At 43.4% G+C, this 27,434-nt stretch overlaps 1 protein-coding gene across 1 annotated transcript; it reads left to right on the top strand.

Annotated features, from left to right (window-relative positions):
- The first annotated feature begins 2,062 nt into the window (after positions 1-2,062).
- Positions 2,063-25,542, top strand: LOC103276279 (zinc finger protein 343-like). The gene is made up of 6 exons (XM_021706789.1): positions 2,063-2,229; positions 5,655-5,722; positions 12,356-12,500; positions 12,691-12,749; positions 14,422-14,548; positions 23,916-25,542. Exons 3-6 carry the CDS (start codon positions 12,467-12,469, stop codon positions 25,451-25,453), a joined length of 1,758 nt encoding a protein of 585 aa, XP_021562464.1. The 5' UTR covers positions 2,063-2,229; positions 5,655-5,722; positions 12,356-12,466; the 3' UTR covers positions 25,454-25,542.
- The last annotated feature ends 1,892 nt before the right edge of the window (positions 25,543-27,434 follow it).

Here is a 27,434-nt window from a genome sequence, read left to right as displayed (position 1 = left end):
ACTTTAAAAACTTGGGCAGACCTGTCCTGTGTGCATTTCAGAGGCTACTACATGTGGCAGTTCCTTTGTCCTCTCCCTTCACCAATGTCACATGGTGATAGGCACCCCTCCGGATTCCCCAAGGAGGCACATATGGTCAGAGGCTGTGTTAATATGGATGTGTTTTGACATCCACATGAGATTTGCCCTGGAGCAAGTTCTTAATGCTCCTTGTGTTACAAAAATCCACAGGCAACCTGGTGAGGTTCATAGGCCCCCCTCCTTTTTTAAATAGAGATTTTTTGTTTTTTTTTGAGTTGCAGTCTCACTTTGTCATCCAGGCTGCAGTGCAGTGGCTTACAGCTCATGGTCACTGCAGCCTCGACCTGCAGGGCTCAGGTGATCCTTCCATCTCAGCCTTCCAATTAGCAGGAACTACAGGCATGCACCATCATGCCCAGCTAATTTTTGATTTTTATTGTAGAGACGAGGTCTCGTCATGTTGTCTAGGCTGGTCTCGAACCCATGAGCTCAGGCAATCTTCTTACCTCCACCTCCCAAAGTGCTGGGATTACAGGTGTGAGCCGCCGCACCCAGCCATAGGTCCTTTCTTAAAACATAGACTTTAAATCCATTAAATAAAATACTGGGATTACTAAGGAGACACCAGCGATCCTGAAATAGATATCAAAATCATTTTTAGGCCAGATGTGGTGGCTCACGCCTGTAATCTCAGTACTTTGGGAGGCTGAGGCAGGAGGATTGATTGCTTGAGCCCAGGAGTTCACGACCAGCTTAGACAATATTGTGAGATCTCATCTCTACAAAAAAATCTAAAAAATTAGCCAGGCATGGGGGCACGTGCCTGCAGTCCCAGCTACAAGAGCCACTGAAGTGGGAGGATCACATGAGCCCAGGAAGTCAAGGCTGGGGTGAGCTGTAATCACGCCACTGCACTCCAGCCTGGGTGACAGAGTGAGACCTTGACTCAAAAAAAAAAAAAAATTATGTTTAATTTGTTATACATGTGCTTCCTAATAACAAAATATCAATATAGAGGCAGGTCTGTAATCATTATAATTTCCAGTTCATGATAAGCATGATATTATGAGACATCCTCAATAGCTTGATGTGATATAAAAATATCTGTGATTTCTGTTGGGACAAAATCACGTTTCTGTCAACACTAATTGAAGTGAAAGGGTTAAGAGTTAATACGGGCCAGGGTGGTGGCTCAGGCTTGTAATCCCAGTACTTTGGAAGGATGAAGTGAGGAGATTGCCAGAGCCCACGGGTTTCTAGAACAGCCTTGGCAACTTGGTGAGACCTCATCTCTACAATAAATACAAAAATCAGCCGGGCGTGGTGGAGCATGCCCGTCCCGGCTACTAGGAAGGCTGAGGTGGAAGGATCGCCTGAGACCAGCAGGTCGAGGCTGCGGTGGCCGAGAACGTGCCACTGCACACCTGCCTGGGCGACAGAGTAAGACTCCGACTCAAATGATAATAAGAATAATTTTTACTTATCATTACGATTTAAACGCTCCTGCCAGGAGAAGAAGGCCTTCTTTGCGGAACTCTAATTGCCATGTTGAAGATACCAGTTAGCCCAGTTCTCAACCAGGATCTTACATAAGAGGCTGGAGAACCAGACTCCAGCCTGGGTGAGGATTCCATCCTCCAGGATGAGAGTTTGTCACTAATATGAGGACTTCGACAGCCGGAAAATGACACAGGGCACACAAAAGAGTGCATCTGAGTTGGGGGTAAGGGATCAAGTTTGAAAGACAGCTCTGCCCAGTGTCTCGCCCTCAGGTACAATGGAGATGACCCCAGGGGTGTGCGGGCAGCACGAATTCAAACCCAGCTGGTGCTCACGTAAGGCAGCTTATCCGTTACGAATCCGGAACCCAGGAAATTGCGCTCCTCTAGGGCTCCCCAGAACTCAAAACACTACCAACACCCAGCGAAGCACCCGCCACATCTGCCGACCGGAAATGCCTTCCCCGCGCCGTCCCCGGATCCGGATGCGACTGGGGAAACTGCCCCAGAGGCTTCTGGGGGCTGAAGCCCTTGTAGTGAGTGAGTGGAGGGCTGACTGTTCTCAGCATGGGAATTTTAAGACAAGAGACGAGAAGGCTGTCGCTGCAGCAGCCATTGTCCTGGTACAATAGCCTTTGCAACGGCCCAGGAGCAGCTAGTGGCGTCCGATGGAAGCCGGAGCCTGCAGGATTCTGGAGACTGGTTCTGGGTAGGTCGGCGGCAGGTCCCGCGGACTCCGGATGCCCTTTCCCGTGGGAGAAGGAGGGTCGGGAAAGACCGGGTCTAGGTTAGGACTCGGGGTAGAGTGTGGCGGGTGGGAAGTACGGGCAGCGGGCGGCGCGCTGGCGTAGCTCGGGATGGCGGGTTGGGATGTTTCGTTTTTGGAGGAGGGAGCGAGGCTGGAGGCGCGCGCTGGGGGCGGGATGGGGTGAGACCCGGACAGCCTGGAACCTCGGGGTGGCTGGGCGCCACGCGGCCTTGCCCTCCCCTGCTGTCCCAGAGTAATCAGGAACTCGAATGGTTTTTGGGGGGTTTTTTTGAGTTGGATTCTCTCTCGTTTGTGCAGGCTGGAGTGCAGTGGCATGCTCACGGCCACAGCAGCCTTGAACTGATCCTTCCGCCTCAGCCTTCCAAGTAACAGGCGCGCGCCACTACACCCTTCTAATTTTTTGATTTATTGTAGAGACGCGGTCTCGCCAAATTGCCCAAGTTGGTCTCGAACCCATGGGCTCAGGCAGTCCTCACCTCGGCCTCCCAAGGTGCTGGCATTTGTAGGCGTGAGCCACCCCGCCCGGCCTCGATTGTCTTTTTTGAAGAGGGTGGGTCTGTGCCAAAGTCTTTTAAATATGGAGGGCGGCCCCAGGCATGCTTCCCTGGGGCTTATTTGGCCTGTGGGGGTGGATTTGACTGAGCCCAGCAGACCGACATCCTCTGTGCTGAGCGTGGGGGCGTGGCTAGGGCCGTACATCCCTGGTCACTTTTTGTCTAAGCAGTTTGTTAGGTAGAAATCCCAGCGGGGGCCGTGCTCGGTGGCTCAACCTGTAATCCCGCGCTTTGGGAGGCCGAGGTGAGTGGATTGCCTGAGCCCTCGGGTTCGAGACCCGCCTCGGCAAATTGGCAAGACCTCATCTCTACAACAAATCAATAAATTAGCTGGGCGTGGTAGCGCGCGCCTGTAGTTCCAGCTACTTGGAAGGCTGAGGCGGAAGGATCGCCGGAGCCCAGCAGCTCGAGGCTGCAGTGACCGGGAGTGGCCACTGCACTCTAGTCTGGGTGACAGATTGAGACTCCAACTCAAAAACAAAAAACAAAAAAGAAATCCCAGCGGGGCCTCTAAAATGTTTGGTCAGAACCACCGGCTGGTGTCTGCGATCCAGTGCTAAGAAATAGAAGGAAAAATAAGAAACTAGATTGGAAAATATAGTTTATTTAAAAAGTAGATTAGATGGCCTGGCGCGGTGGCTCATACCTATAATCCCGGCACTTTGGGAGGCCGGAGGTGAAATGATTGCCTGAGCCCACAGGTTCCAGGCAGGCCTGGGCAACTTGGTGAGACCTCATCTCTACAATAAATAATTAAAAATTAGCCACATATTGTGACACATGCCTTTAGTTCCAGCTACTTGGAAGACTGAGGCAGAAGGATCGCCTGAGCCCAGCAGGTTGAGGCTGCGGTGGCCGTGACATGCCACTGTCCTCCAGCCTGGGTGATAGAGTGAGACTCCAACTTGGAAAAAAAAAAGAATAGAGAAGGGGGATTCACATCTGCAAGATGGGGGACTGGGCCAATGCTAGGAAACGTGGTGACCATAGATCAAGGTACCACGAGTCCCGACCAGAGTTTAATGAAGAAATGACAAATGGCTGCTCAAGTTGAATTCCTTTTAAACCTTCTCTCCATTAAGAGATTGAGTGGTGGTCTCTGCACTGTCATCAAGGAGGGGACATGTAAGCACAGGTACCGACCTCAGGTGATTGAAGGCAGGCAAATGGGTGGGTGAGTGGCATGACTGTTGCCATGGTATTGGGGTCCTGTAAGGAAAGTCTGGAGGAGCTGATGAGATTAGCTTGTTATGCAAATACGTGAAATAGAAAAAGCTAATTAGTGCAAACCAAGCTGTGAGAGGTTGTAAAACAATTATCCATAGCTACCTCTGAGAAACCAGTTGTGTCCTTGCCTAGTGATTATCGGGTAAATTAAAGTGAACTGCTACTAAAACCTGACAGAAGCTAAGCAATGTAAAATGGCTGCTCATTGGGTATATTGACTCTATTTTAAGTCCTGTCACAGTGTATATTTGGGTCCTGCATATGGGAGTGGTTGTGGGAACTCAGATCTGATGGTGAATGCAAAGGTTTTTGTTTTTGTTGTTTTGGGAAGGCACTGGAGATGTCCCAAATGGTAATTGGATGAGTGGTGGGGGCGGGTGGAAGGATGTCTCAGGTTTTGGTGTACCTTGGTATGTTGAGGTATGGAGGGGATGCGTAATGGTGATCCTGACCGGATCAAAATATCTTAGGATGTTGTGGGGGTGTCTTGGGTATAGAGTCCCTGGGGTTTTCAGGGTGGAGGGAAAGGGAAGTTTTGTTCTCTAGTAATGGTAGACGACATCACTGTGGCCTGCATCTAAGGCAGTTTTTTGAATAAGAACAGGTGTTCTCTGGGACCTGTTGTCACAGGGTTTTTCGTGTGGCAGGTGGCCACTCTACTTTGTGGCAAAGATCCCAGGTTTGGGGGTCATGTGGGTGGCTAGTTTGGCTGATTCCTTGTCTGTTCTTCCCTGTGATGGGGCCAAACCTCTGACTTGGGGCTGTAAGGTGGTTAAGTATGGTGGAGACTTCTGAGGGCTGTTGGTAAATTATCCAAATCATTTCTGGCACCTGGTGGGGCCCAGGTATTAGGTCTGTGTTTTTTTGTCTTGTAATTTTTTGGTGAGGACAAAATTTAACATACCCAGTAGCATCATACAGTGAACCCCTACGGACCTATCACCAGATTTAACATTTGTTAACTCATGTCCCATCTTGTTTCTTCTACATTCCTTCAACCATATATATGAATGCTGTCTAACACTTGCCTGACCCCAGAGCGGTTGTCACTACTGACCTTACCACTGACCAAACTGGCTAAAGGTGTAGAACTCCACAGGTAGACTTCAGATCTCAGCACATTGTAGCTTTGTCACTTTGAGCAGGATTATTAACTGAGTCACAGGTGATCACAAGACCTACACATGGAGCTTTGGGAGATAAAACTTGTACAAGCGCCTGGAATTGTCTCTGGTATTCAGTAGACTTTAGTACTTATTAACTTATAAGTACTATAATTTATAATAATATTATAAGTAATAGTTAATATGTATTGGAATTTTAACTCAGGCTAACTTGAGCCCACTAGCATTCAAAGAAGAACTATTTAACAGCATGATGTCAGGAAAGGCTCTGTTTGCCAGGAGCTGTCTGCATTATTCTTTTTTGAGAGATCTGATAAGTTTGTTTTTTTGTTTTTTGTTTTCCCATTAAAGGAAGTGGAGGCCCCTCACAATAAGCTTGGGGATTTCTAGACTGGTATCTGGAGGCCAAGAGACAGTCTTGAAGCTCACACTGCCTGTTTTATCCTTGTCCACCTTTCAGATTCCTGCCTGCCAAGAGAAGACTGTTAAGTAAGACAGACTTCTGTGCTCCTGACAAGCTACTTTCAGGTGGGTGCCGCTTACCTTTCATGTTCCTGTATTGTCTTCTTTGCTCCAAACCATGACTGAGTTTGCTTTGTTCATGCTGACACCTTGTGCCATGCTGTGTCCCATTGAAGACTCGAGACCCTGCCTGATTCCCTAGGATACCAGGGCTGTTTAAAGGGTAAGGGCTTCCACAGGGTCTATTACCCTGGACCGGGGCTGTCATTCAGGTAACCACAAGCCTTGCCTCAACAGCATTTCTTCCTGGCTACCGGATTCCCAGGGCTGTCAGCTGCTATGAATTAAAATTGATGGTAACTATCATTTATCGGACTGTTTTTGGTGCCAGGCACTGGGTTTACAGTCACCACAGTATTTTAACTCTTCGACGATTTGAGAGTTAGGAATCCAAATTGCCATTTTATAGAAGTGGCATAGTGGCATGTTTCTGAGGTTAAAGAAACTTTATCTGCTTTTCATGGCTGGATCAGGTGTAATTAGTATTTAGAGCTTCTTTAGTTATCAGTAGTCTACAATTCCTGTGTTACTCAAAACTCCCCACTCCCTTGTTTTTTTGTTTTCGTTGCTAGAGTATTTGGTAGGAAAATTCCTGATATCATATTATCTTACCTATAAATACTATCATGTGCATTCTAGCATAGGACTGTTTTAAAAATATAACCATAATACTATTATACTCAAGAAAATTAGCAGTAATTCCAGATGTCTTAATTCCTAATTTGTTTTTAAATTGCCCATTTGCCCTAAAAAAAATACCATTTTACAGTTCAAACCCTACACACTTACCAGTTCAGATAAGGATTATGACAGGGAAAAGTGTCTGGGATTGAGCAAGTTGAATTCTCTTTCTCCCTTTTCTCTTTACCAATCGCTGATCTCTGTTAATGCCTACATCTGCACTCCTGGTCACAAATGGGAGCTCTGAGTTCTTGTTGGCACCTTCTTCTTTTGGAAATTCCCATCCATTTACTTGGCTGTTGAGTCCTCTCAGTTCTCTCTTGACATGCCCCTTATTCTTTTTTCCTTTCAGGTCATTGCTGTGCTACCCAGATTTTCATCTCTTTTCCACGTTCTAGTTTATTCTCCCCCTTGCCTTTGGAGTTGCTCCTCTGAGGGAAGAATCTTGATCATGTTACTTACCTACTCAAAAGGACCACTTCTTATTGCCTACCTTTTACTCTGTGAAGTGTGGGCTCTGAAGACAGACTGGCTGCCTTTAAAGCTCTCCTTCGCTACACATTAACTTTGTAACCTTGGACACATTATTTTGCTCTCTGTGCCTTCCATTTCTTATCTGTAAAATAAAAGTGCCTATCTCATGGAGTCATGAGGAAGAAATGTGATAATTCCTGCAGGGCAGTTGTAGTGTTTGACACCTACTATGAGCTCACTAAATATGGACTATGATTACAGGTATTGATATGTGGTTAATATCTGAGTAATCCTTCAACCCATTATCTCTACCATTTACGCCCTTTTTTTTTTCTTTTTGAGTTTAGACTCTTACTCTATTGACCAAACAGGAGTATAGTGTAGCACACTCACAGCCACCACAGCCTCCACCTGCTGGGCTCAGGTGATCCTTCTGCCTCAGCCTTCCAAGTAGCTGGAACTACAGTCATACCCTACCACGCTCAGCTGATTTTTTGATTTATTGTAGAGCCGAGGTCTTGCCAAGTTGCCCAGGCTGGTCTCGAACCCCTGGGCTCAGCCAGTCCTCTCTCCTCCACCTCCCAAAGTGCTGGAATTACAGGTGTGAGCCACCATGCTCCGCTCCCTTTGTTCTATAACCGTGTGGACATAGAGTCCATTCTGTGCTGTTCCATTCTTTTGTGGCTTTCTGCTTGGCAGTTGGGTTCTTTATTGATTTAGTCACACATTACCTCATTGCAGGACATGCCTGGATTTTCTCAAACTTATCCCCAGCCTCTTTATCGCCAAAGGACTTTATGCATAAGACGTTGTCCCACTGGACCATGAGGTGGCTCTTTAAGAATCAGGGACCTCTTGCTCAATTTGAGTCACTGAAATGGTCTTGACACACAGCAGGACTAAATAAGTGATTATGAGGACTCGAGCAGCCCTACTTCCCGGTGGAGGAGTCAAAATAGGGAATGGGATAAGAAAGCTGAGGTAGAGTAGTGGGTCGGGACCCTATTTAGCAAGGCCCAGATGCCAGCTTGGTGAGTGTGGACATCATTGAGTGCCCATTAGGGAGTCCCTGAAGGCCTTGAGCTGCTTTGGAGCATGATCTCTGCCTTCAGCCATGACCCCATTTCTCTGCTTTTATTTAGAGCAAAACCTCCAAAAGAACTGTTTATATTTGTTGCCTTTCGTTCCTATTCTTCTATTCTCTTATAAGTTTTTTGTAGCCCACCTTTTAGAAATAGTCATTATCAGGGTCACCAGTGGCTTCCACAGTGGTCATCCAGTCATCAATTTCCTCTCATTTTGCTTGTCATTGTGACAGCAGTTGTAAAGGTTGAACCTTTCCTCTTCCTTGAAACACCTTGTCACTTGTCACTTAACTGCAGGACATTATGTGATCCTCCTTCTTTGTCTCCTTTGCTGGTTCTTCTTCTGACCTGCTAACTGTGGCTCATCAGGGCTTAGTCATTTAGACACTTTCTCCCTCTTCCTTAGACACTTTCTCCCCCTTCCTTCTCTGCCTTGGTGATCTCCTTTGCTCTGAGAATTTTTTTTTTTCTGAGTTGGATTCTCACTGTTGCCCAGGCTGGAGTACAGTGGCACGCTCATGGCCACTGCAACCTCGACCTGCTGGGCTCAGACGATTCTTCTGCCTCAGCCTTCCAAGTAGCTGGAACCACAGCGTGTGCCACCATGGACAGCTAATTTTTTTTGATTATTATTTATTGTAGAGACAAGGTCTTGCCAAGTTGCCCAAGCTGGTCTTGAATCCTTGGGCTCCGGCAGTCCTCTTGCCTCAGCATCCCAAAGTGTTGGGATTATTGGCATAAGCCACTGCGCCCAGCTACGCACTGAGGACTTTTTTTTTTTTTAAATTCAGAGTCTCACTCTGTTGCTAAGGCTGGAGTGCAATGGCATGCTCATGTCCACTGCAGCCTTGACCTGCTTGGCTCAGGCGATCCTTCCCCATAGCCTTCATGTAACTGGAACTACAGGGGCATGCTGCCATGCCCTGCTTATCTTTTGATTTATTGTAGAGATGAGATCTCACCAAGTTGCCCAGGCTGGTCTCGAATCCTTGAGCTCAGACAATCCTCTCACCTTGGCTTCCCAATGCTCTGGAATTACATGCATGAGCTACCACTCCCAGCCCACTCGGAGGATTTTAAATTCATCTGTATGACCTCCAGCTTAGACCTCTTCCTTCAACTCCAGACTCCTATGACCGATTGCTTGATATCTCCACTTGCATCTGAATTAAGCTTCTCAAATCTAGTGTCTTTAGCATAAACCTTTAATCTTCTTTTCAAAATTTACTCTTGTTATAGCCTTCTCACACCAGTTGATGGTAAGCCTCATCCTTCCAACCACTCAGAGCAAAAGTCTTGAAATTGTCTTTTTTTTTGGGTGTTACCTCTCACTGTAACTGGAAAATTAACGGTGTGACCACTACTCACCAACCCACTGTTTCCACTTTGTTCCAAAAAGCCATTTTTTGTCTCTTGGAACTTCAACGGGCTTTATGTCATTTTCTTACCTCTATCCTTATCTCCCTGAGGTCTATTCTAGTCTACTAACCAAAGATATCTTTTCAAATGGAAATCAAATCATATTTTTCCTCTTCTCAAAATCGTCCAATGGCTTCACATTTCACTCCAGATCAAAACCAATGTGCCACAAGGCTGCTCCTGATCTGTGCTGTATTACTGCTGCCCTTGACTGCCATGACCTTTGTCTCATTTATGTTCTCCTGCCACAAAAGACTTGTTATCCTTAGAACATCAGGGCTTACTCCTCCGTCAAGATTTTTAATGGGTTGGTTTTTCCTTACAATTCTGTTGACACAGTTTCCTCATGAGTCATTCCTTCTTGTCTTTCAGATCTTTTCTCAAGTAATCACCTTTAAAAGGCTTTCCTTAAATACTATTTAAAATTCCCACCCCTCTAACCTCTACCATGGGATCTTTCTGTTCCCCTCAGTACTTATCATTATCTGATATAATGTGTCTTTTGGGAGTTATATTTTATTTTTGTTCATCTTTCCCCTACTAAAATGCCAGCTACATGAGGGTAAGTGCTTTTTCAGTTGCATTCGTGGCAGTATCTGCCACACAGAGTAGGCGCCCAGTAATTATTTATGGAATCATTGAGTAGCTCAACCAACAGCATGTAGAGCTACCTGTGGAAGGCATGAATAAGGAATACTGAGATGTGGGAGAGATCTGTGGAGACTTTGGTCAGGAGGCCATCACTGATATCTTAGCTTCCCAGATGGTATAAGTTAATGAGGAATTGGGAGAGCCACTACACTCCAAGTTGGGCAACATGGCAAGACTCCATCTCTAAAATTTTTTTAAAAATTGAGTTACTGACCATTGGAAACAAATAATGCAATAGCTCAAGTGCTCTTGGGAAGTAATATTGACCAAGAATTGAGAGAAAGTTGGAATGTTCATGTTCTTTGTCAGACAGTTAGCTGGAAAAGGCAATTGACTCTAGTTTTCTTTAGTGCTCTTGCTTGTTTTTGGTGTCCATGATGAATGAGTTAGGAAGCATTTTTTTAAATGTTTGGAACCCTAAATATTCATTACAGGAATGACTTCTCAAATCTTCGTTAGAATTGGCCAATAAAATGATGAGAAGCTAATGTCTTTTGGTGTGGCAGATTTTGGGACTGTGTCCTTTATTTTTGTGTTGTAGGCACAGCCGTAGATCCTTACACCTTGAAGTACCAATTAATAGTGGGGACTGGAACTGGAGGAGAATAAATTAATGGGCTTGGGACCTTAGAGCAGTATGTTTCACTACTCATCAAATATCCTGGCATCCCCCCTCATGAGGCTTCTTCTCACAGGTATATGACCAACTCTGTTGAACTAAGGAGTGACACCGAGACTTGATTTACCAATGAGCCATGAACAGACTTGTCTCTTTGGGTAGAATGTTTAAGAGCCTGTGTATTGTTCTCTATCATGTTTCTCCCTTGAGCACTTCTTCTGGACATTTTCCAAATAGCAGGTGCACTATTAACTCTAGTCCTGAAGTTAAGAGGTCTCCGAGCATGATTACAGTTGCCAGATGGATTGACATGGAACCTTAGTGAGAAATAAAGACTTCGGTACATTAAGCCACTGAGATTCTGGAGAAGGTTGTTTGTTATTATAGACTATCTCAGCTCATCCTGACTGATACAGACCCTGTTCTTCACTTCACTCTGAAGGTCCTATCTTCTGGGTGGATTTTAAACCCTATCTGCTTACTTTTTGCCCTGTTATTCAGTCATTTGTTCAGTGGGCATTATTTTAGGCAATGGTAAAGAAATGAGAAATGAGTCTTAACTTTTCTTCTTTGCCAGTTAACTTTAGCTCTGCACCATGACTTTTTACAGTAGGACCACAGTCCCTTTTGGGAACATTCTGTTCTTAGTTCAAGAGAGATGGTGGAGTTATGCAGTATTCAGAAATGGTATTGTCAGCCGGGCATGGTGGGTCATACCTATAGTCCCAGCACTTTGGGAGGCGAAGACAAGAAGATTGTCTGCTGAGCCCAGGGAGTCAAAACCAGCCTGTGCAACTTGGCAAGATCTTGTGTCGAGAAATTAGGCTGGACTCGGTGGCTCAGCCTGTAATTTCAGCACTTTGGGAGGCTGAGGTGATTGCCTGAGCCCACAGGTTCAGGACCAGCCCAGGCAACTTGGTGAGACCTCGTCTCTACAATAAAATAAAAATAGCTGGGCGTGGTATGGTAGCACACATCTGTAGTTCCAGCTACTGGGAAGGCTGAGGCAGAAGGATCGCTGGAGCCCAAAAGGTTGACACTGGAGTGGCCATGAGCGTGCGTGCCACTGCACTCCAACCTGGGCGAAGGAGTAAGACTCTAACTCAAAAAAAAGAAAAAAAATTAGCCAGGTGTGGTGTGTGCCTATAGTTCCAGCTTCTTGGAAGGCTGAGGCAGAAGGACTGCGTGAGCCCAACAGCTCAAGGCTACAGCAGCTGAGAGTGTGACGCTAAGTGACAGATTGAGATTTTGACTCAAAAATAAACAAATAAAAATTTAAAAAGAAATGGCACTGTCGATTTCATTCATTTAGCTTCCAAGGAAATTAACATCGTCGAGCCTAATACCAGCAACAGGGAAGATGAATCTGTTTGTAGAGAAACAAATGATTGGGAAAAAATATGATAAGATCTACCACAAGTCTTAAGAGCCTAGAAATGAAGGCAGAATGTGTGAAGGTAGAAAATACAGGGAACCCCTGTAGACAGAGACTTCATGTTTGTTGATTGAGGGGGATGTGAGAGGACAGGATCCCTATTGAAGAGACATAGGCTTAGGGCCTCCAGGGAAGGCCCCAGCAATGTCAATTTCCTCTCTATCCCACAAGTCCTGGCTGCATGGAAACAAGATAGACTTTTACAGTTGAGTTCGGAAGATACGCAGCAGAAATCCATCTTGAGATGAAATAACATCTACCTGACCCTCTGGCAGAATTTCAAGACTGGGCTGACTTTGGGACCCTGAGGCTGTCTGATCTCTTCACTTGTTCGACAAGACCAGGAAAAGATTTTGCCTTCAAAGAATGGAGAAGATAGGGAGATCATGAAGAAATGGACTCAAAATCATAAGACAAAAGGTGAGAACTATTGGGAGCCTGGAAAGGTAAGAGGGGTGGGCGATTCTCTGGCTTCACCTGAGAATGCTTCAGAGGTCACATCTGAGTAAAGTGATTACTTCCTCCATTCTTGAGCTTAGAGGAGCTACTCTAAGAGCATAATAGGAGGATAGGAGGTCTGGTTTCTCATAATCTCTTTTTTTCCCCTTAGATTTGCCTTCCAACTATACTGACTGGTCCCAAGAAAAGGAAGGAAAGCCCCAAATGCTGGTGAGTAAGTTTACTTTTTTTTGGGGGGAGGGGAGTCTGACTCTGACTCCCACACTCACAGCCACTGCAGCCTCAACCTGCTGGGTTAGGGCGATCCTTCCACCTCAACCTTCCCTTGTAGCTGGAACCACAGGTGCGTACCACCACACCTGGCTAATTTTTTGATTTATCATAGAGATGAGGTCTCGCCAAGTTGCCCAGGCTGGTCTGGAACCCCTGGCTCAGGCAATCCTCTTACCTCCTCCTCCCCGAGTACTGGGATTATAGGCATGAGCCCTCACGCCCGTTGGTTACCTTTTTTTATATCTGAACTGATGACTCACTTCCTGGAGAACAAACGTGTCTTCTGTTTGTAGGGAATGGAGAAGGTGGTCAGCATTTAGGTAGTGGAAGGAAGGATTAGGGCTTTATTGAAGAGAGGTTGTTAAAATATGTAAGTAAAACAGGGGTTTTACAGATCCCATTTAGTAACCTGAACTTTTAAAAAATGCTCATGCCACATTGGGTCCTGCTTACTAGTGAGAATATGTGGTATTCCATTTTTTGTTTCAGTGATAGTTCACTTAAAAGTATGGTCTCCACCTATATCCATGTTGCTGCAGATATGGTCACCTTCTTTATGGCTATGTAGTATTCTATAGTGTATATATGGCACATTTTCTTTACCCAGTCCCCTCTCAACGGGCATCTGTTTGGTTCCATGTTTTTCTATTGTGAATAGTGCTGGAATGAGCATACATATGCAGGTGTCTTTTTGGTAAAGCAATTTATGTTCCTCTGGGTATGCTCCTAGAAGTGGGATTACTGGATTTTGTAGTAGTTCAGTTTTACTAGGGGGAGAGAGGGCTCGCTAGAAGCCAACACCTCACCCTCTGGCAGTTTACTTACTTAGCATATCTTCACCTGTATCTCACAACTTAAAAATATTTTCTAAAAAAGAGAAGACAGGAAAACAATGCCTATGTTGGACTTTATCTGTTCACCCCCATTTTTTTCTGTAGTCAATGTTTTCTTCTATTTTTTCCTCTAACTATTCCCCACTCCCTACTGCCCAGCACAAGTCCCAAGTGCATGATGCTTTTTCCATCTATGTTCCATCTCTGAATGCCTTCATTAGGAATTATCAAAGTCACTGTCCTGAACACTGCTTGAGGATTTCAAATTGCTTCACAAATTATTTCTCTAGTGTTCAAGGACCTGGAATGTGTCGTGTACATCCTTTATGCTCCTCACAAGCTTAAACACTAAACTTCAACATAGTAATGCTCAATTCTCATGTGGAGAATTGTGTACTCTGAAAATAATTATTACTATTATTTTGTTTTGTTTTGTTTTGTTTTTTGAGTCAGTCTCACTATCACCCAGGCTAGAGTGCAATGACTGTGATCCTTCCCTCTCTGCCTTACAAGTAGCTGGAACCACAGGCTTATGCCACCACACTTACCTAATTTTTATTTATTGAAGAGATGAAGCCTCTCCAGTTTGCCTAGGCTAGTCTCAAAACCCTGGGCTCAGGCAGCTCTCATCTTTACCTCTCATGTGCTGGGATTACAGGTGTGATGAATGATGTTCACTTCTTGTGTATCCAGACTCTCCGGGCTACCAGCTGTGCTCCTCAAACAGGGAAAATTGAGGGTGGCTTACTGTACACTAATTGACTGCTTGTTTATAGGTACCAGTTGCATTCAGGGATGTGGCTGTGATCTTCACGGAAGCAGAATGGATGAGTCTGAGCTTAGAGCAAAGGAATCTATACAAAGAAGTGATGCTGGAGAATTACAGGAATCTGCTCTCATTGGGTAAGGCTGTACTCTTTCCTTCATTAATTCAGTGGAGATTCCTTGATCACAGACTCTGTACTAGAAGATGTTCTAGACACTTAAAATGTATTAGTAAATAAAATAGTAATCCATTGGGCTTGCTTTCTAGTGGAAAGAACTGACACCAAACAAAAAGCTTCATTTATATAATATTAAAGTACAGTATGTTATAGAGTGATAACTGCTATATAGTAAAAAAAAAAAATAGTAAAACAGGATCAAGGGTTATTGGGTGTGACAGAATGACTGGCTAAATTTTACAGTTGGGCATTTGAAATCAATGAGGAAGGCCAGACACTAGTGGCTCAAGCCTATAATCTCAGCACTTTTGGAAGCCAAGGTGAGAGGATTGCCTGAGCCTACAGGCTCTAGACCAGCCCAGGCAACTTGGTGAGACCTCATCTCTACAATAAATCAAGAAAAATTAGCCAGGTATGGTGGTGCACACCTGTTTTCCTAGCTACTTAGAAGGCTGAGGTGGAAGGATTGCCTGAGCCCAATAGGGCGAGGCTGCAGTGGCCGTGAGTGTGCCACTGCCCTCCAGCCTGGGCAACAGTATGAGACTTTGATTCAAAAAAAAAAGAGGAAGAAACATATGATCAAAGACATAATGTGGTGAGAAAGTTAGAACTCTAGGTATCTAGAGTAAAAGCATTTCAGGTGGAGGGAATCATTGATGTGAAGACCTTAAGGAAGGGATGTGCTTGCCCAGTATAAGGATTTGCAAGGGGTTAGTGAGGCTGGGTCACATTATACAAGAAGAGTAGTGAGAGATAACTCCCCCAACAGAAGTTAAAAGGAAGCATCAAACTTTATGTGGTTTTTGGGTTTTATAAACCCTATTTTTTTTTAGCCGAACAGTAAATCTTTAAAGTGTTATGGGTGATATAGTGTCTGTAAAAACTCTTAGCTTTGTCTTTGTAGTGCAAAAGCAATATAAACAATATGGGAATGGATGAGCATGACTGTGTTTCGATAAAGCTTCATGTATGGACACTGAAATTTGAATTTAATTAAATGTTCATGTATCATGAATTATTACTATTCTTTGGATTTTTTTCTACCCATAAAAATGCAAAAACTATTTTTATCCCGTAGGCTATACAAAAACAGTCGGCAGACTGGATTTAACCTGTGGGCTCAGGTATTTCATTTGTTCTGGACCCAGGCTGTCCAGTTAGTAGACATATAATTTGAACCACATAGAGAATTTTAAGTTTCTTAGTAAGTTCATTAAAAAAGTATAACTAAGCTGGGCGTGGTGGCTCAAGCCTGAAATCCCAGCACTTTGGGAGGCCAAAGTGAGAGGACTGTCTGAACTCAGGAGTTTGAGACCAACCTGGGCAACTTGTCTCTATAATAAATCAAAAAACTACGGTTTTTTCACTCATTTTTATGTACTAACTCTTCAAAATATGGTATGCATATTACACTTAGAGTTCATCTTAGTTCAGACTAGCCACATTTCAAGTGCTCAATGAAGACATATGGCTGGTGTCTACTATACTGGAATAGTACTGTTCTAAATATTTCCATATTTCTAGATTAAGCATGTAGTGATGAATCCCATTTTGAAAACACAAAGCAGTTTCAGGCAGGAGTTTTTTCAGTGGCATGGCTATTGCCTGATATGAATTAATCAGGTTTTTTTTTCATTTTTACCTTTTTTGATATGTTTTTATCTGATTCCTTCTGGTTTGAACTAGCCCCTTCTGATTTACTGTATCTAAATCAGTGTACATTCATTCATTTGATTTTGGTTCTGTGTGTGTGTTTTTTATCTTTTTTTTTTTTTTTTTTTTTTGAGTTGGAGTCTTATTCCGGTGCCCAGGCTGGAGTGCAGTGGCACAGGGCCACCCCAGTGTCAACGTGCTGGGCTCCAATGATCCTTCTGCCTTAGCCTTCCAAGTAGATGGAACTACAGACACATGCTACCATGCCTGGCTTATTTTTTATTTTTTCATTGTAGAGATGAGGTCTTGCCAAGTTGCCCGGGCTGGTCTTGAACCCGTGGGCTCAGGCAATCGACTAGCCTTGGCTTCCCAAAGTGCTGGGATTATAGACTAAGCCACCGAGCCCGGCCTATCTTTTTTTAAACAAAGATTTACTATTATTTGTTAATGGTTCAGTGTTTTCATTTATTCTTAGCTAGTCGGTCTAATTAGATGTTGTTTTACTGTTATTTTTCTCTCTCCCACTGTTAATACATTTAACTGGTGTAGAGGAAAATATTAAAATGTTCCTGTTCAAATTAATCTTTTCATTGAAAGCATGGGTCCCAATTGCATTCCTAAAGTTGTTTCCTTTGTTTTGCCTGACACCATAATGTTCTGTGGTTCTCCAGCCTCTTACGTTTCTCTTTTGGGCTTTTTTCTTCTTTGGATTATAGGGGTCCATTGGAATTAGTTTCACATACTCCTTCTGTGTCTGTATTCACACCCTTTACCAATTTGTGAATTGTAATGAACCCATTTTCTATAACTATCTCACCTGTACTTTATCTGCATATTTCTACTTGACTGCAAAACATCATGTTTACTCTCAAAGTTAGAAAAAAAGAGAGTATACTATTTTTCCTCCAAAATTAGTCATTTTCCTTTTTCTTCACATATTCATTGATATTGTGTCTCTTCTTAAAGGGCACTGTCAGAAATAAATGGTTGAGTTATCCTGGAAATAATCTTGAATAATCTTCACATGGAAGATATTTTAGTAAACCTAGACAATACTGTGACACTAAAGATTAACTCCAGTACTTTAGTGGCTTACAGTGGTAAATGTTCATTTCTCACTTATATTACCTTTTGCCTGACATTTAGGTGTGGCTCAACTCTATTGATTCTGGGATCCAAGCAAAAGGAATAGTCTCTATCTGGGTCACGGAGTTTTTAAGGTATAAGGAAAAAGGGCAATGATAGAACCACATTGTTGATCTTAAAACTTGTTTGAAAGTACACTAACTTCCCATTAACCTTCGTTGGCCAAAGCAAATCTCACAGCCAAGTCTGATATTGTGGCAGGAAGGATAAATCTCTCACATCGGGAGGTAGAGGTGAGAGGATTGCCTGAGTCCAGGGGTTTGATACCAGCCTGGGCAACTTGGCGAGACCTCATCTCTACAATAAATCCAAAATTATCCAGGCATGGTGGTGTGTGCCTATAGTTCCAGCTACTTGAAAGGCTGAGGTGGAAGGATTGCCTGAGCCTAGCGAGTCAAGGCTGCAATGTCTGTGAATATGCCACTGTACTCCATCTTGGCCCAAAGAGTGAGACCCTGACTCAAAAAAAAAAAAAAAAAAGATAAGGTAAACGAATAAGTTGTTGATGGTGTGGACAACCAACTCTCTCAACTATATAGTTGTCCTTTAGAAATAAGTACTGAATTATCATGTGGCAAAGAGGTGTGATATGAACAAAGTTTCTCAGTGTGGCCCCTGTGAATTTTTATCTTTAGTAAAATGATACTTTACTAGTAAGACGGAGGGATTAGAATTATGAGTATACATGAAGTTCCTTTAGCAGGGTGTTAACTGTAATGAGTTTGTGATTCCTGTTTTTAGCAGAGCAGACACAAATGGAATTTCTTCTCCTAATGAAATAGTGATGTAGGGTGTAGCGGACTGGTCTGAATGATCTGGAATACTTCTGAGGTAGGCCAAAGGGACAGTAGCAAGTCATAGAAAAAACAAGACTGAAAGTTCAGGTCACACAATTCTAAAATTACCACAAAGTCTTTAAAAAAAAAAGTTTTAATATTTATTTTTATGGTTCTTTTTTAAGTTTTTCAGATAAGAGTCTCACTCTGTCATTCAGGCTAGAGTGCAGAGGCATGATAATGGCTCACCACAGCCTTTAAATCCTGGGCACAGGTGATCCTCCTGCCTCAGCCTCCCGAGTAGCTGGGACTACACTGGTTCACCATCACACCCAGCTAATTTTTCTTATATCTATATACATATTTTTGTGGAGACAGGTTCTCATTTTGTTGCCCAGGCTGGTCTTGAACTCCCGGTTTCAAATAGTCCTCTCACCTTAGTCTCTCAAAATGCTTATATTATTGGTGTGAGCCATTGCGCCCAGCTTTAGAATTAGCACAAAGTCTCATAGGATATGACTGGCCAGAAGTAGAAACAAGTTGTGAGTCATGATTGCTTTGAGAACCCAAGTAAACAAAACATACTTCTAGTGTATTCTGTGAGAGCAACCAGAGCCTGTCAGCTGCTGAGAGACTGGCCTATGGCAAGGCTGCCAGACAAGCAGTTCCGGGTACACAGGGCTCATCCCAAGCACTATTATGTTCCTACGGCAGTTCGGTGGTTCCAGCACTGTTAAGTGCCTTGTCAAAGCAACCAAAGGGAAAACATGTCATCTAAAACTACATCAAAGATCACAAAGGGTCAAAAGATCACATGGCACAATTCATTTACTTCACAGGCAAGGAGATATACTCTGTATAGTTTAGTAAAGGGGAAAACATGAAAGGTTTTTGACTATTAGGGTGTAGATTTATGTGATGTTTATGGTAATGAAGGGTTGAAAGTGAGCACTCCTGATAAGATAGAATGAATTTTTAGGGAGAAACACAGTTGATTATAAAGATTCCACCATTCATTAGTCAGGCAGGAGCTTTCCATGAGGTGTCACAGGGTTTTGGAGCCAAGTACATGGTCATTTATCAGTATCAACTGGCTAGATCAACTGGTGGCTCATACCTGTAATCCCAGCCTTTTGGGAGGCAGAGGTGAGAGGATTGCTTCATACAGGGGTGCGAGACCAGCCTATGCAACTTGGCGAGGCTTCATCTGTACAATAAATCAAAAAATTAGCCAGATGTGGTGGTGCATACCTGTATTTCCCTCTACTTGGAAGGCTGAAGCAGAAGGATTGCCTGAGCCCATCAGGCCAAGGCTAAAATAGGTCTGAGTGTGCCACTGAACTCCAATCTGGGTTACAAAGTGAGACTCTGACTTAAAAAGATAATATAACATCTAGTTTTGATATTTTGTTGGCAGGTGCTGCTGTTTATGAAAACATTTTCTGTTATATTGAATTTTTAAAAATTGAAAGAAGGGCAGGTTGGGATTGGTTTGTGCCAGAATCCTAAAATAATGAACCATATCTTTCCTATCCACTGCTCAATCCATAATACTTAGAAGAGAACCTGGTACTTAGAAACTGTCTACTAAGTCTGGCCATCCTGAAATTCAGATTTATTTCAAATCTAACAGTCTCTTGACCAGTATTTCACATATTTTCTCCTATGTTTGAAAGCCTTCCAGGCTGAGGGACATTTTATGTCTATCAAGTCTATTTCGTACAAAGACAAGTGATGGGGATTTCCACATGTGTCATAGAGACCATTAACTACAAGCCAAACAAAGACTTGTGGACCGTTTATATCCATGTAAGTGTCTATGGCTTAGATGATTTTAAATGAAGAAAAAGGTTAACAATGATTGAAGCTGTTTACAGAACAGAATGCTCAGTAGGTTTCTGGTCTGATATATAGAATATGTTTTTGGTGTGGATTTTCTAGATTGCAATAGGAAGTGTGATAAAATAAGCTAAATCAGTTAATGAAATCAAATTGTTAGCAAAGCAAGAATATTAACCAGCTTATTTTATTTTGTTTAAAATTTTTATCTTAGTTACCTGCCTGACCTAAGAATTAATGCCTACATGCGATTACAGTAACGCTTCTATGACTACAGACCCCCAGTTTTGTCTTCTTTGGGCAGGTTATGCTGACCGTTGCCTGTTGACCATTATAGAACTTTTTTACCATAGCTTTTATATAATTGTATGCTTTGTTAACTGAAATCAAATGTTATATTTTGACATTTTTATAGTTTGTTTTTATATTTTGTTAGTGATCTAACCAAGATAATTTTATTATATAATGATTTTTTTTTCATGTTTTTGTGTAACTAACTTAAACTGTATCTTAATGACAGAACTCTAGGGACTTTTTGAGCACTGGCTATACCTAGGACATAAAATTAATCAAAGCTCCCTAACAATCAAAAGTTCCCATTTTAGTTGCCAAGTTGTTAGTTAATAGTTTCTATGGTCACTAAGTTGCTATGTAGCCAATGCTGCAAATTTTACCTATAAAAGCTTGTCACAAACTGCACCAATTTGCCAAGAGTTTTTCTGGCATTTGCCTACTCTTGACCCACGCGTTTAATAAATCCATAATTAGACTCAACTTGCTGGCGTAACTTCTTCTCGCTTACTTGGTCATAACATTTGGAGGCCCCAGCGAGAAGTTGCCAACTTCAGAAAACAAGCCTCGCTCCAGCTCTCCCCCAGTCCAATGGGGAGTTATCGGGGAGGCGCCCCCTGAGTTATTCAGGGCCCCATAACCTCTCATCTGGCTCGGAGGGGGATGAAACGACTGCTGACTCCTCTCATCTAAAACAAACCTGAGTCCATCTATATTCTCCCAGGAGGTAAGAATTTGTTCTGTTTACCAGTAAAAATCTGTTCTGTTTTGCTTGTGGCCACAATTCTGTTTAAGGGAGTCATGGCCTGACAAGGCCGCCCTTTGGACACTATTCATTTGGCCAAGACGTTGGCTGAATAGAGTCCTCTGGTTTTCTGCCCTGAGGCTGTGCCAGGAATCTGTGATTTTTCTGCCCTGAGGCTATGCCAGGGATCTGTAACTTTTCTCACTTGGTCCTGACACGCCTTGTTTGTCATTTAATATGGGGGCACAGGCTTCTTGACCCTCCAGTCCCCTGAACTGTATAATAAAACACTTTTCTCCTTTAAACAACAGAGAGAAAAAAAAAAAAAGCCTCAGGAACCACACTTAGCTCACCCCCTTCTGAATTGCCTGCAGGCCAGGTAAATTAATTTCACTGACAGCAGTTTGTGATCAGCTATAATGCTTTTCACTACCAGGTTACTTACAGACTTCAAAATCTCCTTTTAGGCCCAAGGATTATTAATCCAACACAGGATAAATAACAAAATAACCTGGGTTTATCAATTATTATAAAAGTATAACTTGCTAATGTTTACCTATTTTAAGTTCTCAATTTGGGCTACAACCTAATTACACGTCTCTAATGTTTTCAGTTTTTCTTCAGACTTTGTCAAGGTGACTGTATTTCCTTGTTAAAGCACAGTTATAAATGTTTTGCAGGAAAATGTTTCAACTTACATTGATAAATGAAAAGTTTTGGCTAGTCATGCATGTAGTTTGCGGGACTACTTTCACTTTCCAGTATTGTTCCTATTTTTCCAGTATTGTTCTGTTTTTTTATCATTGCTTGCTTAATAATTTTGTCTATGCTTTCGCTTAATATTTTATTAAATCCAAATAATACCCAGTGAAAGTCCCACTGTTTCCTATTCATGCCCTTAAAAATAGATTATCATAAAAATATTTCCAAGAGCAGAAATAAAAAAACAAACCGAGAGCCAAAAGCCATGTTTTATCTTGTTCTTAAACCCTACATGGAAGACCAGTATTGCCACCTTCCCTCTGGGAAGTTCCGCAGGGGGCAAATCAATATAAACGACCCTTCCTGGTGTATATTCTTTTCTTAATCTCAGAAAAACCACAGGTTTTAATTTCTTTACTAGAATCAATCATGTGCATTCATCGCTTCACCTGGAATGATGGCCAGCGGCTCCTTTTAACCCTATTCACTTGTACTCAGAATAAAGGTAAAAAAATGTTAAATAAGGTTTTTCCCTCCTCTTACTTAAACTGAGACCCTAACACTTTGATAGGGTCCAAGATATTAAAATTTTTTCACCGGACTCTATTAGCAGGTTTAAAGGGGGCAGCCCAAAAACCCATTAATTTATGTAAAACTACTGAGGTTCTCCTGGGACCCGAGGAGTCCCCAGGGGCATTCTTTAAACATCTCCAAGAGTTGTTTTTAACCTACACCCCTTTTTACTCTTTGACTCCCAAGAATGCTCAGGCCATCAATTTGGCTTTTGTGGCACAAGCGGCTACCAATACTCAAAAAAAATTACAGAAATTAAAAGTCTTTGCAGGAATAAACATTTCTCAGCTGCTTGAAATAGCTCAAAAAATTTATGATAACCGAGATGCTGAAAAACAGAAACAAGCAGTACAGGCGGCTGACAAAGCTGCAAAAAGACAGGCCAAAATTCTAGTGACTGCCCTCAGGGCCCCGGAAACTGGTTCCAAGCCTCCATGCCAAGACTGATAACCAAAAAAGCCAAAAGGGTAAAAAACCTGAATGCATTAAGTTAGCAAAAAACCAGTGTGCTTAATGCAAGGAGCTTGGACACTATCAAAGATTGTCCCTGTCGCCCTCCACAAAAAAAACAAGATCCGGACCCTAAGCCCATTCTGGTCCTGCCCTTGGCCGGAGGGGCAAAAAGTGATTCAGACTGAAGGCACCAAGGCTCTTTCTCCTTGGGTCTTCAAGAGCCTATGATAACCACAGCTAATGGGGGCCACCCAGTTAAACTCTTAGTGGACACTGGGGCGAAACTTTCAGTCCTAAAGTCACCATTAAAACCTATGTCTAAAAATCAACTTGTAATACAAGGAACAACAGGAATGATTACCAACTGCAAATTCACTCCTAATCGGACTATTGACTTGGGACAAAAGTGAGTAATGCACTCATTTTTAGTAGCTCCTGAGTGTCCATTCCCTCTCATGGGTAAAAATCTGTTTTGGCAGTTAAGAGCAACCATTGTGTTTTCACCTGACAAAACTGAAATGTTTATTCCTACTGCATATCAAATGCTCTTAACTGTTCCTCTTTCTGAAGAATATCTTTTAACCTCTCCAAAGTCTACTACTAAAAATATTCCATGAAGCTCACTTCTACAGTTACAGCAGAAGTTTCCTTCTGTCTGGGCAAAAACCAACCCTCTAGGATTGGGGAAGCATCACCCTCCAATGATGGTAAGTTTACTGGCATCAGCTACTCCTGTCCAAGTCCGCCAATACCGTATGAGTTTGCAGACCCGGAAAAAAATTGCTCCTCATATAAAAAAACTCTTAACTGCCAACATTCTGACTCCATGCAAGTCAGCATGGAACACACCTTTCTTGCCAGTTCAGAAACCAGGAACTTCTGACTACCATTCAGTTCAACATTTAAAAAAATCAACAAGCAGGTAAAAACTATTCATCCAACTGTTCCTAACCAGTACACTTTACTTAGTCTACTTCCCCCTCAACATCAGGTATATACTGTGCTAGACTTAAAAAAAATAAAATGTGAAGGAAGCAAATTGTGTTGCTAATGACAGGCGTAGCTGTGGGACACTCTTTGTCCTAAGATAAGGCAGAATAACCCAGCAGCATTGATGGCTTCTCTAACTGAAAACTTTCTGTCTTCAGCAGAACCAAAGTCAGGAGTCTACCCTTGTTCTTCCTGCCTACTGGTCTCCTCTTGTCAGCAATTCCTCAGCCAACATGTGCTTCAGATCTTCCAGGGCTTATGTACAGAAAATCACTCCCATCTGGGGAATTCCAGCTCTGGGCATCAGAAACCACAGGAGCATCAATATTCTGATCAGAGCTGCTGGAGTGAAAATGCAGAAGACCGAGAGAGAGAAGGTGGCTCCAAATCCTGGTATGCAAGGTCAGAGGAGAGAGAGACGTCAAGGGCATTCCTCAGCCCACACCAAGGACAGCCAGCAAGTCCTAGAGAAGGCAACATGGTGGTAGAAATAGAGCTCCACTCTGCCCAAAAGGTAAACCCTGTGCAATCAGACAAAGGAATGAAGGAATTAGAAATCTCAAGATTTGGAGCAATCAACTGTAGAGAATGTGAGCCAGACTCTAGCCCGGAATCAAACTTCATCAGAAACTCAAGGCCCTTCCTAGGGGAGAAGCCTTATGTTTGCAATGATTGTGGGCGAGGCTTTAACCAAAAGTACATGCTCAACAAACACCAGAGAACACATTCAGAAGAGAAGCCTTACTTGTGCAACGAGTGTGGGAAAAGCTTTAGAAATAAGTTCATTCTTAGTAGACATCAGAGAACACACTCAGGGGAAAAGCCTTATGTCTGCAGGGAGTGTGGACGAGGCTTTAGCCGGAAGTCAAATCTCATCAGACATCAGAGATTACATTCAGGGGAGAAGCCTTTTTTCTGCAGGGACTGTGGGCGAGGCTTTATCCAGAAGTCAAATCTCATCAAACACCAGAGATTACACTCAGGGGAGAAGCCTTTTTTCTGCAGTGACTGTGGGCGAGGCTTCAGGGTGAAATCAGAGGTACTTATCCACCAGAGGACACACTCAGGGGAGAAGCCTTATGTCTGTAGAGAATGTGGGCGACCCTTTAGCCATATATCAAATCTCATCAAACACCGGAGGTTACACTCAGGGGTGAAGCCTTTTGTTTGCAGTGACTGTGGGCGAGGCTTTACGGTGAAATCAGAAGTACTTATCCACCAGAGGACACACTCAAGGGAGAAGCCTTATGTCTGCAGGGAGTGTGGGCGAGGCTTTAGCTGGAAGTCAAGTTTCAAGAGACATCAGAGAACGCATTCAGACGAGAAGCCCTATGTCTGCAGGGAATGTGGACGAGGCTTTATCCAGAAATCAAATCTCCTCAAACACCAGACTGTACACTCAAGAAAGAAGCTTTTTGTTTGCAGAGTCTGTGGGCAAGGCTTTAGGGTAAAAACAGAAGTACTTATCCACCAGAGGACACACTCAGGGGAGAAGCCTTATGTCTGCAGGGACTGTGGGCGAGGCTTTAGCCAGAAGTCAAATCTCTTCAGACACCAGAGGTTACACTCGGGGGAGAAGCCTTTTGTTTGCAGGGACTGTGGGCAAGGCTTTAGCCAGAAGTCAAATCTCATCAGACACCAGAGGTTGCACTCAAGGGAGAAGCCGTTTATCTGCAGTGACTGGTCCAGACTTTAGGGCAAAATCAGAAGTACTTATCCATCAGAGGGCACATTCAGGGGACAAGACTTATATCTGCAGAGACTGTTGGTGAGGTTTAACCAAAAGTCAATTGTTTCTTTTCTTTTTTTGTTTTGAGTCAGAGTCTCACTCTGTTACCCAGTATAGGGCATTGGCACGCTTGTGGCCACCACAGCCTCGACGTGCTGGGTTCAGGCGATCCTTCTGCCTCAGCCTTCCGAGTAACTGGAACTATAGGTGTGCACTACCATGCCTTGCTAAGTTTTTAAAATTCATTTATTGTAGAGATGAGGTCTTGCCATGTTGCCCAGCCTCATCTCAAGCCCAGGGGCTCAAGCAATCCTCTTGCCTCTGCCTCTCAAGGTGCTGGGATTACAGGCACAAGCCATTGTGCCTGGGTAATTCTCGTCATACACTCAGAAGAAAAGCCTTATGCTTGCAGGAAGTGTAAGTGAGGATTTAGTCAGAAGGCACATCTCATCAGACACCAGAGGACCCACTGAGATGAGAAGACTTATTAGCAGAGAGTATCAGTTAGGGTTTCGTGACAAGCTGACCCTCATCATACATGAATTGAACACACTCAGACAAGTTTAGGGAATGTGGCGAGGCTTTAACTGGAAATCACTCCTTGTCCACCAGAAGACAATTGGGAGAAGCATGTGTGCAGGGACTGTGGGTGAGTCTTTAGACAGAAGTCAGATCTCATCAAACGCCAGAGGACACACTGAGGGTGAGGCAGCACAGCTAAGTACACGGTGACAGAAATCCAGACACATACTTGGGATATGAGGTGGCTGGCTACACAAACCAAGGACGGTAGGGAGTTCCCAGAGACACAGGCATAGTGCTGTAAGAGAAAACTTAATTAAGCAACAACCTTTCTGGTTATCTCAAACATTCCTTGAGATACAGGCAAAAGAATTGAAAACTGATCAAAACTTAGTTTAGAAACAGATTGCTTACCCATTATTTTGGGCTGGGTGTGGTGGCTCATGCCTGTAATCCCAGCACTTTGGGAGGTGGAGGCAAGAGGATTGCCTGAGCCCAAGCATTTGAGACCAGCCTGGGTAACTTGACAAGACTTAATCTCAACTATAAATCAAAAAATCAGTCCAGTGGAGTGGTGCGTGTCTGTGGTTCCAGCTACTTGGAAAACTGAGGCGGAAGAATCACTTGAGCCCAGCAGTTTGAGGCTGCAGTGGCCAGGAGCATGCCACTGCATTCCAGCCTGGGTGACAGAGTGAGACTTCGACTCAAAAAAAGGAAAAACATTTTGGAAATATATGAAGCACTCTGTTAACAGAAGAGGGTGTGCCTCTTCCCTTAAGGCTACCCATGTTCTCTCTTGAATTTGTTTTTTCTTTTCTCTCTAATAAACTGTACTTGAAACCTGTCTGAGTCTCACTCTGCACTGCCTTTCTGCAGCAAGCCAGGAACTGAAGGGACAACTATATCCCATGCCACCCAGCATCATCTCTGACACTCATTTGCAGCACTTGTGAGGCTTATGACACAACGTTGTCACTCTGGATTTCCTGGGCTCTGCTTATTGCCTTTCACTCTTTTCAGAGCCATCTACAGACTTTCCTTCCTGTTACTGTGTTGCTCCCTCCCTCCAGGTTACTGGTCCTCCTGACTGGAGGCTAGTGGAGATGGGAAGGGGCCAGATCCCTGCACCTTGTGGAGTTGAGACACAGGCGATCCTTGCTGATAGAAGCCACTGGTGGTAGAAGAAACTAGTTTCATTCTGAGTAGCTACTACAACCCATTTCATACCTTGTGCCTTCTTTACACAATGGGGAGGCAAGTTTTCTTTGGTGTTTGAGGAGTCAAATAATTCTTTTCAGATTTTAGCCTCCTGGTTATTTTGGGTTTTAAAAATGCAGTTGAGACCAAGCTTGGTGACTCATACCTGTAATCCCAGCATTTTAGGAGGTCGAGGTCAGAGTATTGCTTAAGCCCAGGAATTCAAGAC

This window comes from Carlito syrichta, unplaced genomic scaffold (assembly GCF_000164805.1).
Source record: "Carlito syrichta isolate Samal-C Ts95f unplaced genomic scaffold, Tarsius_syrichta-2.0.1 Scaffold316020, whole genome shotgun sequence".
Lineage (NCBI taxonomy): Eukaryota > Metazoa > Chordata > Mammalia > Primates > Tarsiidae > Carlito > Carlito syrichta.
This window is presented reverse-complemented; position numbering and strand designations above follow the sequence as displayed.

What these genes read in the sequence shown, in the direction of transcription:
- LOC103276279 (XM_021706789.1), top strand. Translation starts at nt 12,467, where the DNA reads ATGAAGAAATGGACTCAAAATCATAAGACAAAAG. An exon ending in AAGGAAAGCCCCAAATGCTG is followed by an intron (nt 12,750 to 14,421) that starts GTGAGTAAGTTT and finishes GCTTGTTTATAG; the next exon opens with GTACCAGTTGCATTCAGGGA. An exon ending in CAGGAATCTGCTCTCATTGG is followed by an intron (nt 14,549 to 23,915) that starts GTAAGGCTGTAC and finishes TTCTGTCTTCAG; the next exon opens with CAGAACCAAAGTCAGGAGTC.